This window comes from Pristiophorus japonicus, unplaced genomic scaffold (assembly GCF_044704955.1).
Source record: "Pristiophorus japonicus isolate sPriJap1 unplaced genomic scaffold, sPriJap1.hap1 HAP1_SCAFFOLD_2314, whole genome shotgun sequence".
Classification (NCBI taxonomy): domain Eukaryota; kingdom Metazoa; phylum Chordata; class Chondrichthyes; family Pristiophoridae; genus Pristiophorus; species Pristiophorus japonicus.
Window position 1 is genome coordinate 16,464 of NW_027252031.1, and position 15,469 is coordinate 31,932.

General features: G+C 59.8%; 1 protein-coding gene across 1 annotated transcript; it reads right to left on the reverse strand.

Annotated features, from left to right (window-relative positions):
* Nucleotides 1-208: 208 nt before the first annotated feature.
* Nucleotides 209-12,293, reverse strand: LOC139245704 (kinesin-like protein KIF1C; the record flags this gene model as incomplete). Its single annotated transcript, XM_070871258.1, has 10 exons — nucleotides 209-3,602; nucleotides 4,928-5,533; nucleotides 7,802-7,874; nucleotides 8,318-8,498; nucleotides 8,989-9,072; nucleotides 10,538-10,632; nucleotides 11,355-11,434; nucleotides 11,598-11,673; nucleotides 11,865-11,944; nucleotides 12,082-12,293. Coding segments are annotated over 10 exons (2,540 nt in total), but the record flags the coding sequence as incomplete, so codon positions are not given.
* Nucleotides 12,294-15,469: the final 3,176 nt, after the last annotated feature.

Genomic DNA, 15,469 nt, shown 5'->3' on the forward strand with positions numbered 1-15,469 from the left:
TCCACCCCGTGCCCTTCCTCACTCCATTCCGCCGGCCCTCAACCCTTCCCACTCACCGACCCTCGCCCCGCACTCTCCTCGACTCCTCTCCCTCCGCCCTTTCCCTCCTCACTTCACTCCTCTGGCCCTCGGCACTTCCCCCTCACTCTCCCCTCCACCCTCGCACATTCACTCCTTTCCTCCCTCCTCAATCCTTCTCCTTCCCCCTCACCCACCACCCTCCAGTACTGCCCTGATTATCCCCATCCTCTCCCAGCTCCATGGGTACCTCCGCCCAGCCTCACCCTCTCTCCCCCATCACCAGCGCCTTAAACACACACTTCAGCCTGTCGAATATATTCCACCTTGGAATCACCGAGACCCTCATCTTCCTTCTGCTGAAAGATAACTAATCGTCACTGTCGGAAAATCCCAAACACACACCGACTCTCTGGGGTACGGGTCCCACACACACTGACTCTCACTGGGGTACGGGTCCCACACACACCGACTCTCACTGGGGTACAGTCCCACACACACTGACTCACTGGGGTACGGGTCCCACACACACTGACTCTCACTGGGGTACGGGTCCCACACACACTGACTCTCACTGGGGTACGGGTCCCACACACACTGACTCTCACTGGGGTACGGGTCCCACACACACTGACTCTCACTGGGGTACGGGTCCCACACACACTGACTCTCACTGGGGTACGGGTCCCACACACACTGACTCTCACTGGGGTACGGGTCCCACACAGATTGGGGTAAGGGGGTAACGACCAGGAACAGGAACCCCAGCTTATTTCCCCCCTGCCCAGGGACCTCTCCGCAGAGTGGGGGTCCAGTCTCGGGGTTGAAGTGGCAGCGGGTTAGAAACGCTGGTTTGAACCAAAACAAATCTCATACGTTCTCGAAAATAATTCCAAAATAAGAGAGGTTATAGTTTGTGTAATAAATCACTGTAGACCATTCTTAAAGCTGTACTGTCCACGAACACACCTTTAAATGGGAAACCCGAAAATCATTCACACTCTCCCCTTTAACCGATTGGTGAATCATCGAAAGGATTGATTCAAATATTTGTAATTCGGGGTCAGAATTTGGTTGGAAACGGTTCCACCTGGTGACCATGTTGGGCCCGGTGTGGGACTGAGCCCCGGGGAGGGGGGCCCGGTATGGGACTGAGCCCCGGGGAGGGGGGCTCTCACGAGAAAGGCACAATTAGCAAATTCTAATCTGGCTCTGAGCACAGGGAGATCCCACAGCCGCTGCACCCCCCCACCACCCCCGATCATAGAATGACACCGCACAGGAGGCGGCCATTGGGCCCATTGAGTCTGTGCCGGCTCTGTGAGCGAGCGATCCCATCAGTCCCACTCCCCCTGCCCTTTCCCCACTCCCACACAGGAAAGGCTCATTCACAGGGTAATCCGGCCCCTTAAGCGCCTGTCAAGCCAGACTGAGGACCCTGAGGGGGCGCCGCACTGTCGGAGGGGCGGTACTGAGGGAGCCCCGCACTGTCGGAGGGGCGGTACTGAGGGAGCGCCGCACTGTCGGTGGGGCGGTACTGAGGGAGCGCCGCACTGTCGGTGGGGCGGTACTGAGGGAGCCCCGCACTGTCGGAGGGGCGGTACTGAGGGAGCCCCGCACTGTCGGAGGGGCGGTACTGAGGGAGCGCCGCACTGTCGGTGGGTCAGTACTGAGGGAGCGCCGCACTGTCGGAGGGGCAGTACTGAGGGAGCCACGCACTGTCGGAGGGGCAGTACTGAGGGAGCGCCGCACTGTCGGAGGTGCAGTGCTGAGGGAGCGCCGCACTGTCGGAGGGGCAGTACTGAGGGAGCCCCGCACTGTCGGAGGGGCAGTACTGAGGGAGCGCCGCACTGTCGGAGGTGCAGTGCTGAGGGAGCGCCGCACTGTCGGAGGGGCAGTTTTTTTCGGATGAGACGTTAAAACCCCTTGGGTGAATGTAAAAGATCCCATGGCCACCACAGAGAGCAGTTGGGGGAGATCCCCCCCACCCCAGTGTTTCGGGGACAATATTTATCCTTCAATCAACATCACTAAAATATAGATTATCCGGTCATTTATCCCGTTGCTGTGGGAGCTTGCTGTGCACAAATCAGATGCTGCGTTTCCTACATTACAACAGTGACTACACTCCAAAGTATCAAGTAATTGCTCTGGCGGTTTGCCAGCATGGTACAGTGTAACCCGCCTGAGGATAGCAGCCTGGGGACTGGGGGCAGTGGATGAGCTCGGCAGTCCCTACACTCTCTCACAAACACACACAGACACACGCACCACGGGATTCAGAATAAAACACACCACACAACGCACAATAAAACCCACTGTCCTAAAATCGAGGAGCCATCTTTCCCTGGCTTGGATACAAGGCAACTAGGCCCAGGGCTCTGGGCCTATGACGTAGGCCCAAGCCTTAGCTACAGGCCCCGGGATTAACTAGAACACTCAATTCTCCGTCACGCCTGATCGCTTGCAATTGCCACGCCGCACTCCGGCCGCTCTCAGCGTGCCCCCCCCCCCACCGCTTTGTGCCCATTTTAGACGGGGGTCTCGCTGCCTTGCAGGTTGGGGGCCGAGTGTTGCCGCCTCATGCGAGGGGGGGTGGTGTAGGGGTGGTGCTGGTAGAACCGGTCCTGACGCTCGGCCGGCTGGAAGTCGGCGAACTCGGTGTCGGGCGAGTAGCGGTGGTCGCCGCGGTGACGCGGGTGCTGGGGCCTGTGCGGGTACTGGGGCCTGTGCGGGTGCTGGGGCCTGTGTTGTGGCTGCTGCTGGTGGTTGTTGGGCCAGTGCTGGGGCCTCCGGTGCAGAGGGTGTTCCTGGGGCAGGAAGGGCCGGTCCCGGAGGCTGGCCGACTGCCGCTGGAACTTGGCCCGGCTCCCGGCCCCGTTGTCGAAGGAGTTCCGCCGATAGTGCTGCTGCTGCTGCTGCTGGTTGTCGTGGTGATGCCGCTTGCCCTGGTGGTAGCCGTGGTTGGCGTGCGGGTTGCCGGACCCCTGCCAGAACCTCGGGGCTCCCCGCGGCCTCCCCTCCCACCGGTCCTCGCCCGGGGTCACGGCGCGGTCAGAGGGCGGGCCGGGGTCGAAGAAGGGTGGGCCGGGGTCGGAGGGTGGGCCGAGGTCAGAGGCCGGGTCAGGGTCAAGGGGTGTATGGTCAAGGGGCGGGTCAGGGTCAAGGGGTGGGTCGGGGTCAGAGGGCGGGCCAGGGTCAGAGGGCATAGCAAAGGCACTGCCTGGGCCCCAGGAGTAGCGGTGCTGGGGGTTGCTCTTGAAGGGGAAGCGGAGCTTGCAGTCCTGGGGCGGGATGAAGCGGCCAGGCCCGGTGTGTTTGCGCAGGCGTTTGCTGATCTGCTGCTGCTGAAGGTTCTGGAAGCGGAGCTGCTCCTGTTGCAGCCACCGCAGCCGTCCGCGGCGAAAGGCTGGGTCCTCCTCCATCAACCTCCCGATCCGCACCGCCTTGGGGGCGTCCGGTCCCTGCGTATCCTCCGAACCCTCCCTCCAGCAGCCGTTGTCCTCGCTACTGTCTGGGGACACCCGGTCCGCGTCCCCCTCGTCCTCGTCCCCGCTGTGCCCCCGCTCCGCCTCGCCTTCCTCCTGCAACCAGAGCGAGCCGAGCGGTGAGAAGCTCGTCCATCACCCCCGGCGACCCCACCGCGACCCTCGACCCCACCGCCGCAACCCCACCGCGACCCCCCCTCAACCCCCGACCCCCACCGCCGCAACCCCACTGCAAGCTCCGACCCCATCGTGATCCCCAACCCCACTGACCCCACCGCGAGCCCCCCCCCTCAACACCACACCCTGCCACATGTACAGGGGACCACGGACACACACGGGAGGTAATCGTTCCCTTTACCCAGGGTGTGGGCTGTGAGGATCTGGGAGATTGGGGCTCGGACTCCGTTACCTGTCACCCCCGGGGTGTGGGCTGGAAATTTGGGGTTCGTACCCGGTTATCCCCAAGGTGTGGGCAGTAAGGAGCTGGGAGCCGCTCAGTCCCCGTTACCCATTACCCCTGGGGTGTGAGCTGGGAGTTTGGGACTCAGTCCCCGTTACCCATTACCCCTGGGGTGTGAGCTGGGAGTTTGGGGCTCAGTCCCCATTACCCCGGGGTTCGAGCTGGGAGTTTGGGGCTCGATCTCCGTTTCCCCGGGGTGCGAGCTGGGAGTTTGGGGCTCAGTTCCCGTTACCTCCGGGGTGTGAGCTGGGAGTTTGGGGCTCAGTCCCCGTTACCCCAGGGTGTGAGCTGGGAGTTTGGGGGCTTAGTCCCCATTACCCCAGGGTGTGAGCTGGGAGTTTGGGGCTCGTTCCCCGTTACCCCCGGGGTGCGATCTGGGAGTTTGGGGCTCAGTCCCCGTTATCCCCGGGGTGCAAGCTGGGAGTGTGGGGCTCGGTCCCAGTTACCCGTGGGGTGTGAGCTGGGAGTTTGCGGCTCAGTCCCCGTTACCCCCGGGGTGCGAGCTGGGAGTTTGGGGCTCAGTCCCCATTACCCCTGGGGTGCGAGCTGGGAGTTTGGGGCTCAGTCCCCGTTACCCCAGGGTGTGAGCTGGGAGTTTGGGGGCTTAGTCCCCATTACCCCAGGGTGTGAGCTGGGAGTTTGCGGCTCAGTCCCCGTTACCCCCGGGGTGCGAGCTGGGAGTTTGGGGCTCAGTCCCCATTACCCCTGGGGTGCGAGCTGGGAGTTTGGGGCTCGGTCCCCGTTACCCGTGGGGTGTGAGCTGGGAGTTTGGGGCTTAGTCCCCATTACCCCTGGGGTGCGAGCTGGGAGTTTGGGGCTCGGTCCCCGTTACCCGTGGGGTGTGAGCTGGGAGTTTGGGGCTTAGTCCCCATTACACCCGGGCTGCGAGCTGGGAGTTTGGGGCTCGGTCCCCGTGACCCCTGGGCTGCGAGCTGGGAGTTTGGGGCTCGGTCCCCGTTACCTGGCTGATGGCCGGGATGACGCGTTCCATTTTCAGCATGCGGTCCCTCAGCGCCTTGATCTCCCCGTCCTTCATGTTGTTCTGCAGTTTCACCTCCTGCAGGATGTCGGTCAGCTTGTCGATGTGGGCCCGGAGATCGTCTACGTCGTGGTGACCCCTGACCTCGCCGTCCTCCGCCCGCTCCTCCCCCACACCCACCGTGTCCCACACATCGCGGGCCACCGCCCGCCACGTGTCCTTCTCGTTGGGATCCTTCTTGCTGTACATTCGAGAGAGCTCCTTCATCTTGACGATGGCCATGGCCTCGATCTCCTGCTTGGAGTGCTTGAAGTCGTTCAGCGCCACCTCGTAGCAGATCTCCTTGACGGCCTGCATGCGCAGGTCGGCCATGGTCACCCACTTGGGGTCCTTGGTGATGCGCCGGCGCTGGGGGATCTGGTAGACGCGGATGGGCTCGCGTTTCTTGCCGCTGCTGGGCAGGCCGCAGCGCTTGACAATGCTCTGCACCTTGTTGGCGGGAAGCTTCTCCCGCAGCGAGGCGATCAGCCGCCAGCTCTCCTCGCACGAGCGCTTGTCCGAGTCATCCCCGCTGTCCGAGTCTACGTACTGGGCAACAGACAGGTCAGTCACAACACGGGGAGGCACAGGGCGGGCCCCAGACCCCGAGACCCCCCACACCCCACCCCCAGATCCCCCAAACCCCACCCTCAGATCCCCCAAACCATACCCCCAGACCTCACCCCCAGATCCCCCAAACCCCACTCCCCAGACCCCCCAAACCCCACCCCCCAGACCCCCCAAACCCCACCCCCCAGACCCCCCAAACCCCACCCCCCAGACCCCCCAAACCCCACCCCCCAGACCCCCCAAACCCCACTCCCCAGACCCCCCAAACCCCACCCCCCAGATCCCCCAAACCCCACCCCCCAGATCCCCCAAACCCCACCCCCCAGATCCCCCAAACCCCACCCCCCAGATCCCCCAAATCCCCAACACACCCACACACCCTCTGATCCCAAACACAGCTCGCGCCGCACACCCTCAACCCAGACCCCGAGACCCTCACCCCCCCAACCCAGACCCCGAGACCCCCCACACCCCACCCAGAGCCGCCTATCCCCAAACCCCACCCAGAGACCCCCACCAAAGACCCCCACCCCCGATCCCAAACACCCCCCTCCCAAACACAGCTCGCGCCACACACCCTCAACCCGAGACCCCCACCCCACCTATCCCCAAACCCCCAACACAAACACCCCCCCCCCCACCAAACACAGCTCGCGCCACACACCCTCAACCCAGACCCCGAGACCCCCAACACACCCACACCCACTGATCCCAAACAACCTCCCCCCCCCCCCCACCAAAACGCACATCGCGCCCCAAACCCCCAACCCAGACCCTGAGACCCTCACTCCAAACCCACACCCCCAACTCAGATCCCATGACCCCCACCAACACCGGACTCCAAATCGACGCCACCCCCCCAAATCCCAACTCAGACCCCGAGACCCCCACAAACACACACCCAGACTCCAAACCCAGCCCCCCCGACCCCACAAACACACACCCCCAAGATCACCACCCCAGACCCCAAACATACCCCGCGCCCCACACCCCCTCCCCCTCACCCAACTCCAAACCCAGACCCCCAAATCCCAACTCAGACCCAGAGATACCCAAATCCCCAACCCTCCTCCCCGACCTCACCCCCCCAATACACCCCGCACCCCTGACTGAGACTTCCAACCCCACCCAGACTCCAAACCCACAAACCCCGACCCCCATGCACCCCGAAAACACCTCCAAATCACCCATATCCCCAAACCACACCCCGAACCTTACACCACCACCAACACACCCACCCCCCCCATTCCTGACCCCGAGCACCCCCCCCCACCCCAAACCCAACCTCCACACCCCCAAGCCCAACTGTCCTGTACCCCAGTGAGTCAGTGTGTGTGGGACCCGTACCCCAGTGAGGGTCAGTGTGTGGGGGACACGTACCCCAGTGAGAGTCAGTGTATGTGAGACCCGTACCCCAGTGAGAGTCAGTGTGTGTGGGACTGTACCCCAGTGAGAGTCAGTGTGTGTGGGACGGTACCCCAGTGAGAGTCAGTGTGTGGGGGACCCGTACCCCAGTGAGAGTCAGTGTGTGTTGGACTGTACCCCAGTGAGAGTCAGTGTGTGGGGGACCCGTACCCCAGTGAGAGTCAGTGTGTGTTGGACCCGTACCCCAGTGAGAGTCAGTGTGTGTGGGACCCGTACCCCAGTGAGAGTCAGTGTGTGGGGGACCCGTACCCCAGTGAGAGTCAGTGTATGTGAGACCCGTACCCCAGTGAGAGTCAGTGTGTGTGGGACGGTACCCCAGTGAGAGTCAGTGTGTGGGGGACCCGTACCCCAGTGAGAGTCAGTGTGTGTTGGACTGTACCCCAGTGAGAGTCAGTGTGTGGGGGACCCGTACCCCAGTGAGAGTCAGTGTGTGTGGGACCCGTACCCCAGTGAGAGTCAGTGTGTGTTGGACCCGTACCCCAGTGAGAGTCAGTGTGTGGGGGACCCGTACCCCAGTGAGAGTCAGTGTGTGTTGGACCCGTACCCCAGTGAGAGTCAGTGTGTGGGGGACCCGTACCCCAGTGAGAGTCAGTGTGTGGGGGACCCGTACCCCAGTGAGAGTCAGTGTGTGTGGGACCCGTACCCCAGTGAGAGTCAGTGTGTGTGGGACCCGTAACCCAGTGAGAGTCAGTGTGTGTGGGACCCGTAACCCAGTGAGAGTCAGTGTGTGTGGGACTGTACCCCAGTGAAGGGGAGGGGTTGGGAACGGGCGGGGGGGGGGGGGGGGTGGGGTGGGGGGGAAGGGGACGGGTTAACACCTACCAAGCGCGACTGTTCAAGCTGGAGGTCGGCCTCCTCCTTTTCCCGGCGGTATTGGTTCTCCAGGTCCTGTAGCCTGTGGGTACAAACATACAGCCAATCAGAGCAGGCCCCGAACTCTGAGCATCCCACCAGCCCAAAGAACCCCGCCCAGAGTCCCCAGCGACACGCAAAGGCCGAGTGGTGCTGAGCCACAAAGACCACGAGGGTCCCATCTCTGCTCGGTCATGGGTCTCCTCGCCACCGCCGAGCCAACCCCAGGGCGGCGAATGGCCCGAGCGATCCCTGGTCTCGGCTTGATTGGCTGCAGGCTCGAGCTGCGGTGCCTTCCACAGTCGAAGTGCCGGCATGCATGGATGAATGGCCTGGCTGATTCGCCAGCCACCCAGGGAGAGGAGGCCTTTCCACCCCCCCCACCCCCACCCTCAGTCGGGGGGCACTGGGCACTGACCTGACATCTCACCCGCCCCAGGAGCCCCCCTCCGCCCCTGGGAACCCTCCCCGCCCCGTGGCCCTCACCGTTTCTCCATTTCCAGCTTGATGTCGATGCCTTGTTTCTCCAGCAGCTCCTTCTGGGCGAAGCTCCAGTCCACGGTCTCCGCGGCGACCCCCACGCTCGGCGCTCGCTCGCGCTCCAACCGCGCCTGCTCCGGGTGATTGAACCGGAACACGTGGCTCTTTCCCATCACCACCCGGTTACCTGTCGGGTGACGCAGGGGACAGAGGTCAAACCCATAAGGTATTGGCCAATCAGGCGCCAAATTCGAATTCATTGCTGCAACTCCCATCGGGTCGCCATTTTGAAACGCGAACGCCGTTTCTCCGAGGGGCTCAAACGGAGGTCCCGCTCACCGACATTCAGCCGCATCAGCATCGCCGATTCCCCCCTGCCACCATCAACACCCTGGGGGCGCCACTGACCAGTAACCTAACTGGACCTCATGGCTTACCCCCCCCCACCCCACCCCACAGGCCCGCCCTAGGCGCCCCAGGAAACCCCCCCCCCCACCAAACTCCCCTCCCCCTTAAGGAGTACCCCCCCCACCCCCGGTGCCCCAGGCCCCCAAACTCCCCTCCCCCGACACACCAGGCCCCGCCTCCGCCCCCACCCGATGCCACTCACCTCTGCTGCCCCCCCCCCCACCCCCCGGGTCAGGCCCACCCCCCTGCCCCCCCCCCCCCCCACCTACCTTGCCGCAGCACCAAGGGGCCGGAGACTTGCTTGCCGTTGACGTACGTGTCGGCCTCTGCGCAGGGCTCCAGCGTGACGATTACTGCAGCACAAGGAGACACGGCTCGTTAACCGCGCCGCTAACCGCCATCACCGTTTCCGATCGATGCGCCACCATCTTCACCCACGCGGGATCCCACAGCAAGTTCTCAAACATGGGGACCAGTATACGGTGTATCCCCACTCCCCACAGCCCCCCTCAGGGTACAGGTCACATGGGCACAGCCCCCCCCCCCCATTACCTTCCCCATGTGGGCATTCTGTGTCAGCCCAGACGGTGAATGCTGACTCGCTATTCAACTGCAGCAGCATCACCACCCATTACTATGCAATTCACAGTCCTTCCAGCAGGGGGCAGTGATCAGGAGCAGGAACCCTGGCTGATTTCCTTCTCTCTAACCCAGGGGTCACTGGGCAGTGATCAGGAGCAGGAACCCTGGCTGATTTCCCCCCTCTCTAACCCAGGGGTCACTGAGCAGTGATCAGGAGCAGGAACCCTGGCTGATTTCCCCCCTCTCTAACCCAGGGGTCACTGGGCAGTGATCAGGAGCAGGAACTTTGGCTGATTTCCCCTCTCTCTAACCCAGGGGTCACTGGGCAGTGATCAGGAGCAGGAACCCTGGCTGATTTCCCCTCTCTCTAACCCAGGGGTCACTAGGCAGTGATCAGGAGCAGGAACCCTGGCTGATTTCCCCCTCTCTCTAACCCAGGGGTCACTGGACAGTGATCAGGAGCAGGAACCCTGGCTGATTTCCCCCTCTCTCTAACACAGATACGGAGGCCAAATGTAGCACCTCCTACTGACCAGCGAAGGCAGCTGGTTCCCAGGATTGACGGTAGGAGTTGTTTATTGCCCAGGCCCCGAGCTGCCACAGGGAGAGAGAGAGAGAGAGAGAGAGAGAGAGTCACACACCATCCTAACTTGGAAATATATCGGTCGTTCCTTCATCGTCGCTGGGTCACAATCCTGGAACTCCCTCCCTAACAGCACTGTGGGAGCACCTTCACCACACGGACTGCAGCGGTTCAAGGCGGTGGCTCACCACCACCTTCTCAAGGGGCAATTAGGGACGGGCAATAAATGCCGGCCTTGCCAGTGACGCCCACATCCCATGAATTAATTTTTTTTTTTTTTTTTTTTAAAAAGGCCACCACCAATTCCGCGGGGTCCTTGAGTAAGGTTGTCCCACTGGTGCACAGCCATTCTCCGACTGACATGCTGCCAGGGTGGGATTGGAACATCAGTCGGTGGGCTGCTCGACCAGGACTGGAATCACCGGGCCAGGGTGCCCATTCCGAGCCCATGTGAGGGGGTGCGTCACTGACTCGGGTCAGGCCCCCTGTGGAGACCCTCGGAGAAGGGGCCATGGGATTTACAGACAAGACCTGAAGCACGGGGAGTTTGATGTTGGGGGCTCCATGGGGGGGGGGGGGGGGGAAGGAGATGACCCCTCTCCCTGCCCTTGGTCTCAGGCCGGGCGCTTTGCTCTGTCCATTCCGGCCCTCACCTTCTCCGCTCTCGCTGGTCTCACTGCGGAACAAACAGTGTTCATCCTGGATGAAGTGTCCGCTCAACTTAATGTCCACTACCGCCTGGCCAACCCTGTGAACACAACAGGATACAGACAAGGTCAGACTCCGGGTCACTGGGGTACGGGTCCCACACACACTGACTCTCACTGGGGTACGGGTCCCACACACACACTGACTCTCACTGGGGTATGGGTCCCACACACACCGACTCTCACTGGGGTACGTGTCCCACACACACACTGACTCTCACTGGGGTACGGGTCCCACACACACTGACTCTCACTGGGGTACAGTCCCACAAACACTGACTCTCATTGGGGTACGGGTCCCACACACACTGACTCTCACTGGGGTACGGGTCCCACACACACTGACTCTCACTGGGGTACAGTCCCACACACACTGACTCTCACTGGGGTACGGGTCCCACACACACTGACTCTCACTGGGGTACGGGTCCCACACACACTGACTCTCACTGGGGTACGGGTCCCACACACACGGACTCTCACTGGGGTACGGGTCCCACACACACTGACTCTCACTGGGGTACAGGTCCCACACACACTGACTCTCACTGGGGTACGGGTCCCACACACACTGACTCTCACTGGGGTACGGGTCCCACATACACTGACTCTCACTGGGGTACGGGTCCCACACACACGGACTCTCACTGGGGTACAGGTCCCACACACACCGACTCTCACTGGGGTACAGGTCCCACACACACCGACTCTCACTGGATTACGGGTCCCACACACACCATCCCGGGTCAGGTTCAGGACTTGCCTTGTGATTCCATCCTTGATGTAATACAGGAGACACTCCGACATCAACGGATCCTCGTTTAAATTCACCAGGTGTGGAGTCTGGAATCAGAAACGAGTCAGTGCGAAAGGACGGTGTGACATCGACCCCCCCCAACCAGAGAATGACCCCAGTAATTCCGCGCTGTGCTGCTGCCCGGGGAGAGTGGGGAGCCCCCCCCCCCCACCCTGGGGAGTGTGGGGCCGCGGGACCACCCAAACTCACCTTCTTGGGCGAGAAAACACCAACTGTTCCACCGTCTTCCCTGGTGGCCACTCCCATCTCCGCCAACAGGGCCTCCCTGAAACACAACCAGAGCCCGTCATGGAGCACCTCACCCCCATCTCCGCCCCCGCTACACCCCCCCTTCCCCGTCCCTCCCACTCCCGCCCCATCTCACCTCCCGCACCCGTATCAGCCTCAGACCTTCCGCCCGCCCTCCCCTCCCCCCGTCACTGACCCCTGACCTCAGCTCCCGACCCCCGACCTCACCTCTCCATGCGGATTGCCTCGGTTTTACGCAGCTTCTCCTCCCAGGTTTCATTCAGCTCCTCGATGATTTTCTCGGTTTCCTGGATGCAGAGCGAGAGAACCGGCGTTAGTGAGGGGAGCTTTCCTGCCACTGCCCCGGGGGTGAGGGGGGAGAAGAGTGAGTGGGGGAGGGGGTGGGGGGGAGGTGAGGACGCGGGAAGCGGGGACTCTGACCCACCTGCAGCCGGTCCATGGCCTCCTCGCTGGACAGGGCCTGCCCGTTGAGCTGCTCCGGATAGGCCTGGGGTTCACCCTCCTCTCGCGACGTGCAGCTTCCCCCCTCCGGAGCCGGGCTGGGGCTCGAGATCACCGCAAACTGTTCAGACCCATCAACCAACAAGGGCTCACCGCTGGGCTGCAGGTTGTTATTGTTCTCTTCAAACTTTATACCTGCGAGGGGGGGGCCAAAAGAGAAAGAGAGAGAATGAAATGGTAGGTACAGCACGGGGTTAGATACAGAGTAAAGCTCCCTCTACACTGTCCCATCAAACACTCCCAGGGCAGGTACAGCACGGGGTTAGATACAGAGTAAAGCTCCCTCTACACTGTCCCATCAAACACTCCCAGGGCAGGTACAGCACAGGGTTAGATACAGAGTAAAGCTCCCTCTACACTGTCCCATCAAACACTCCCAGGGCAGGTACAGCACGGGGTTAGATACAGAGTAAAGCTCCCTCTACACTGTCCCATCAAACACTCCCAGGGCAGGTACAGGGGGTTAGATACAGAGTAAAGCTCCCTCTACACTGTCCCATCAAACACTCCCAGGGCAGGTACAGGGGGTTAGATACAGAGTAAAGCTCCCTCTACACTGTCCCATCAAACACTCCCAGGGCAGGTACAGCACGGGGTTAGATACAGAGTAAAGCTCCCTCTACACTGTCCCATCAAACACTCCCAGGGCAGGTACAGGGGGTTAGATACAGAGTAAAGCTCCCTCTACACTGTCCCATCAAACACTCCCAGGGCAGGTACAGCACGGGGTTAGATACAGAGTAAAGCTCCCTCTACACTGTCCCATCAAACACTCCCAGGGCAGGTACAGCACGGGGTTAGATACAGAGTAAAGCTCCCTCTACACTGTCCCATCAAACACTCCCAGGGCAGGTACAGCACGGGGTTAGATACAGAGTAAAGCTCCCTCTACACTGTCCCATCAAACACTCCCAGGGCAGGTACAGGGGGTTAGATACAGAGTAAAGCTCCCTCTACACTGTCCCATCAAACACTCCCAGGGCAGGTACAGCACGGGGTTAGATACAGAGTAAAGCTCCCTCTACACTGTCCCATCAAACACTCCCAGGGCAGGTACAGCACGGGGTTAGATACAGAGTAAAGCTCCCTCTACACTGTCCCATCAAACACTCCCAGGGCAGGTACAGCACGGGGTTAGATACAGAGTAAAGTTCCCTCTACACTGTCCCATCAAACACTCCCAGGGCAGGTACAGGGGGTTAGATACAGAGTAAAGCTCCCTCTACACTGTCCCATCAAACACTCCCAGGGCAGGTACAGGGGGTTAGATACAGAGTAAAGCTCCCTCTACACTGTCCCATCAAACACTCCCAGGGCAGGTACAGCACAGGGTTAGATACAGAGTAAAGCTCCCTCTACACTGTCCCATCAAACACTCCCAGGGCAGGTACAGGGGGTTAGATACAGAGTAAAGCTCCCTCTACACTGTCCCCATCAAACACTCCCAGGGCCGGTACAGCACGGGGTTAGATACAGAGTAAAGCTCCCTCTACACTGTCCCCATCAAACACTCCCAGGGCAGGTACAGCATGGGGTTAGATACAGAGTAAAGCTCCCTCTACACTGTCCCATCAAACACTCCCAGGGCAGGTACAGCACGGGGTTAGATACAGAGTAAAGCTCCCTCTACACTGTCCCATCAAACACTCCCAAGGCAGGTACAGCACAGGGTTAGATAGAGAGTAAAGCTCCCTCTACACTGTCCCATCAAACACTCCCAGGGCAGGTACAGCACGGGTTAGATAGAGTAAAGCTCCCTCTACACTGTCCCATCAAACACTCCCAGGGCAGTTACAGCACGGGTTAGACACAGAATAAAGCTTCCTCTACACTGTCCAATTGAACAAGTACTTTGGTTCGGTATTCACCAAGGAGGACACAAACAATCTTCCGGATATAAAAGGGGTCACAGGGTCTAGTAAGAAGGAGGAACTGAGGGGAATCCTTATTAGTCGGGAAATTGCATTGGGGAAATTGATGGGATTGAAGGCCGATAAATCCCCAGGGCCTGATGGACTGCATCCCAGAGTACTTAAGGAGGCGGCCTTGGAAATAGCGGATGCATTGAGTCATTTTCCAACATTCCATTGACTCTGGATCAGTTCCGATGGAGTGGAGGGTAGCTAATGTAACCCCACTTTCTAAAAAAGGAGGGAGAGAAAACAGGGAATTATAGACCGGGCAGCCTGACATCGGTAGTGGGTAAAATGATGGAATCAATGATTAAGGATATCATAGCAGTGCATTTGGAAAGAGGTGACATGATAGGTCCAAGTCAGCATGGATTTGTGAAAGGGAAATCATGCTTGACAAATCTTCTGGAATTTTTTGAGGGTGTTTCCAGTAGAGTGGACAAGGGAGAACCAGTTGATGTGGTGTATTTGGACTTTCAGAAGGCCTTCGACAAGGTCCCACACAAGAGATTAATGTGCAAAGTTAAAGCACATGGGATTGGGGGTAGTGTGATGACGTGGATTGAGAACTGGTTGTCACACAGGAAGCAAAGAGTAGGAGTAAATGGGTACTTTTCAGAATGGCAGGCAGTGACTAGTGGGGTACCGCAGGGTTCTGTGCTGGGGCCCCAGCTGTTTACATTGTACATTAATGATTTAGACGAGGGGATTAAATGTAGTATCTCCAAATTTGCGGATGACACTGAGTTGGGTGGCAGTGTGAGCTGCGAGGAGGATGCTATGAGGCTGCAGAGTGACTTGGATAGGTTCGGTGAGTGGGCAAATGCATGACAGATGAAATATAATGTGGATAACTGTGAGGTTATCCACTTTGGTGGTAAAAACAGAGACACAGACTATTATCTGAATGGTGACAGATTAGGAAAAGGGGAGGTGCAACGAGACCTGGGTGTCATGGTACATCAGTCATTGAAGGTTAGCATGCAGGTACAGCAGGCGGTTAAGAAAGCAAATGGCATGTTGGCCTTCATAGCGAGGGGATTTGAGTACAGGGGCAGGGAGGTGTTGCTACAGTTGTACAGGGCCTTGGTGAGGCCACACCGGGAGTATTGTGTACAGTTTTGGTCTCCTAACCTGAGGAAGGACATTCTTGCTATTGAGGGAGTGCAGCGAAGGTTCACCAGACTGATTCCCGGGATGGCGGGACTGACATATCAAGAAAGACTGGATCAACTGGGCTTGTATTCACTGGAGTTCAGAAGAATGAGAGGGGATCTCATAGAAATGTTTAAAATTCTGATGGGTTTCGACAGGTTAGATGCAGGAAGAATGTTCCTGATGTTGGGGAAGTCCAGAACCAGGGGTCACAGTCTAAGGATAAGGGGTAAGCCATTTAGG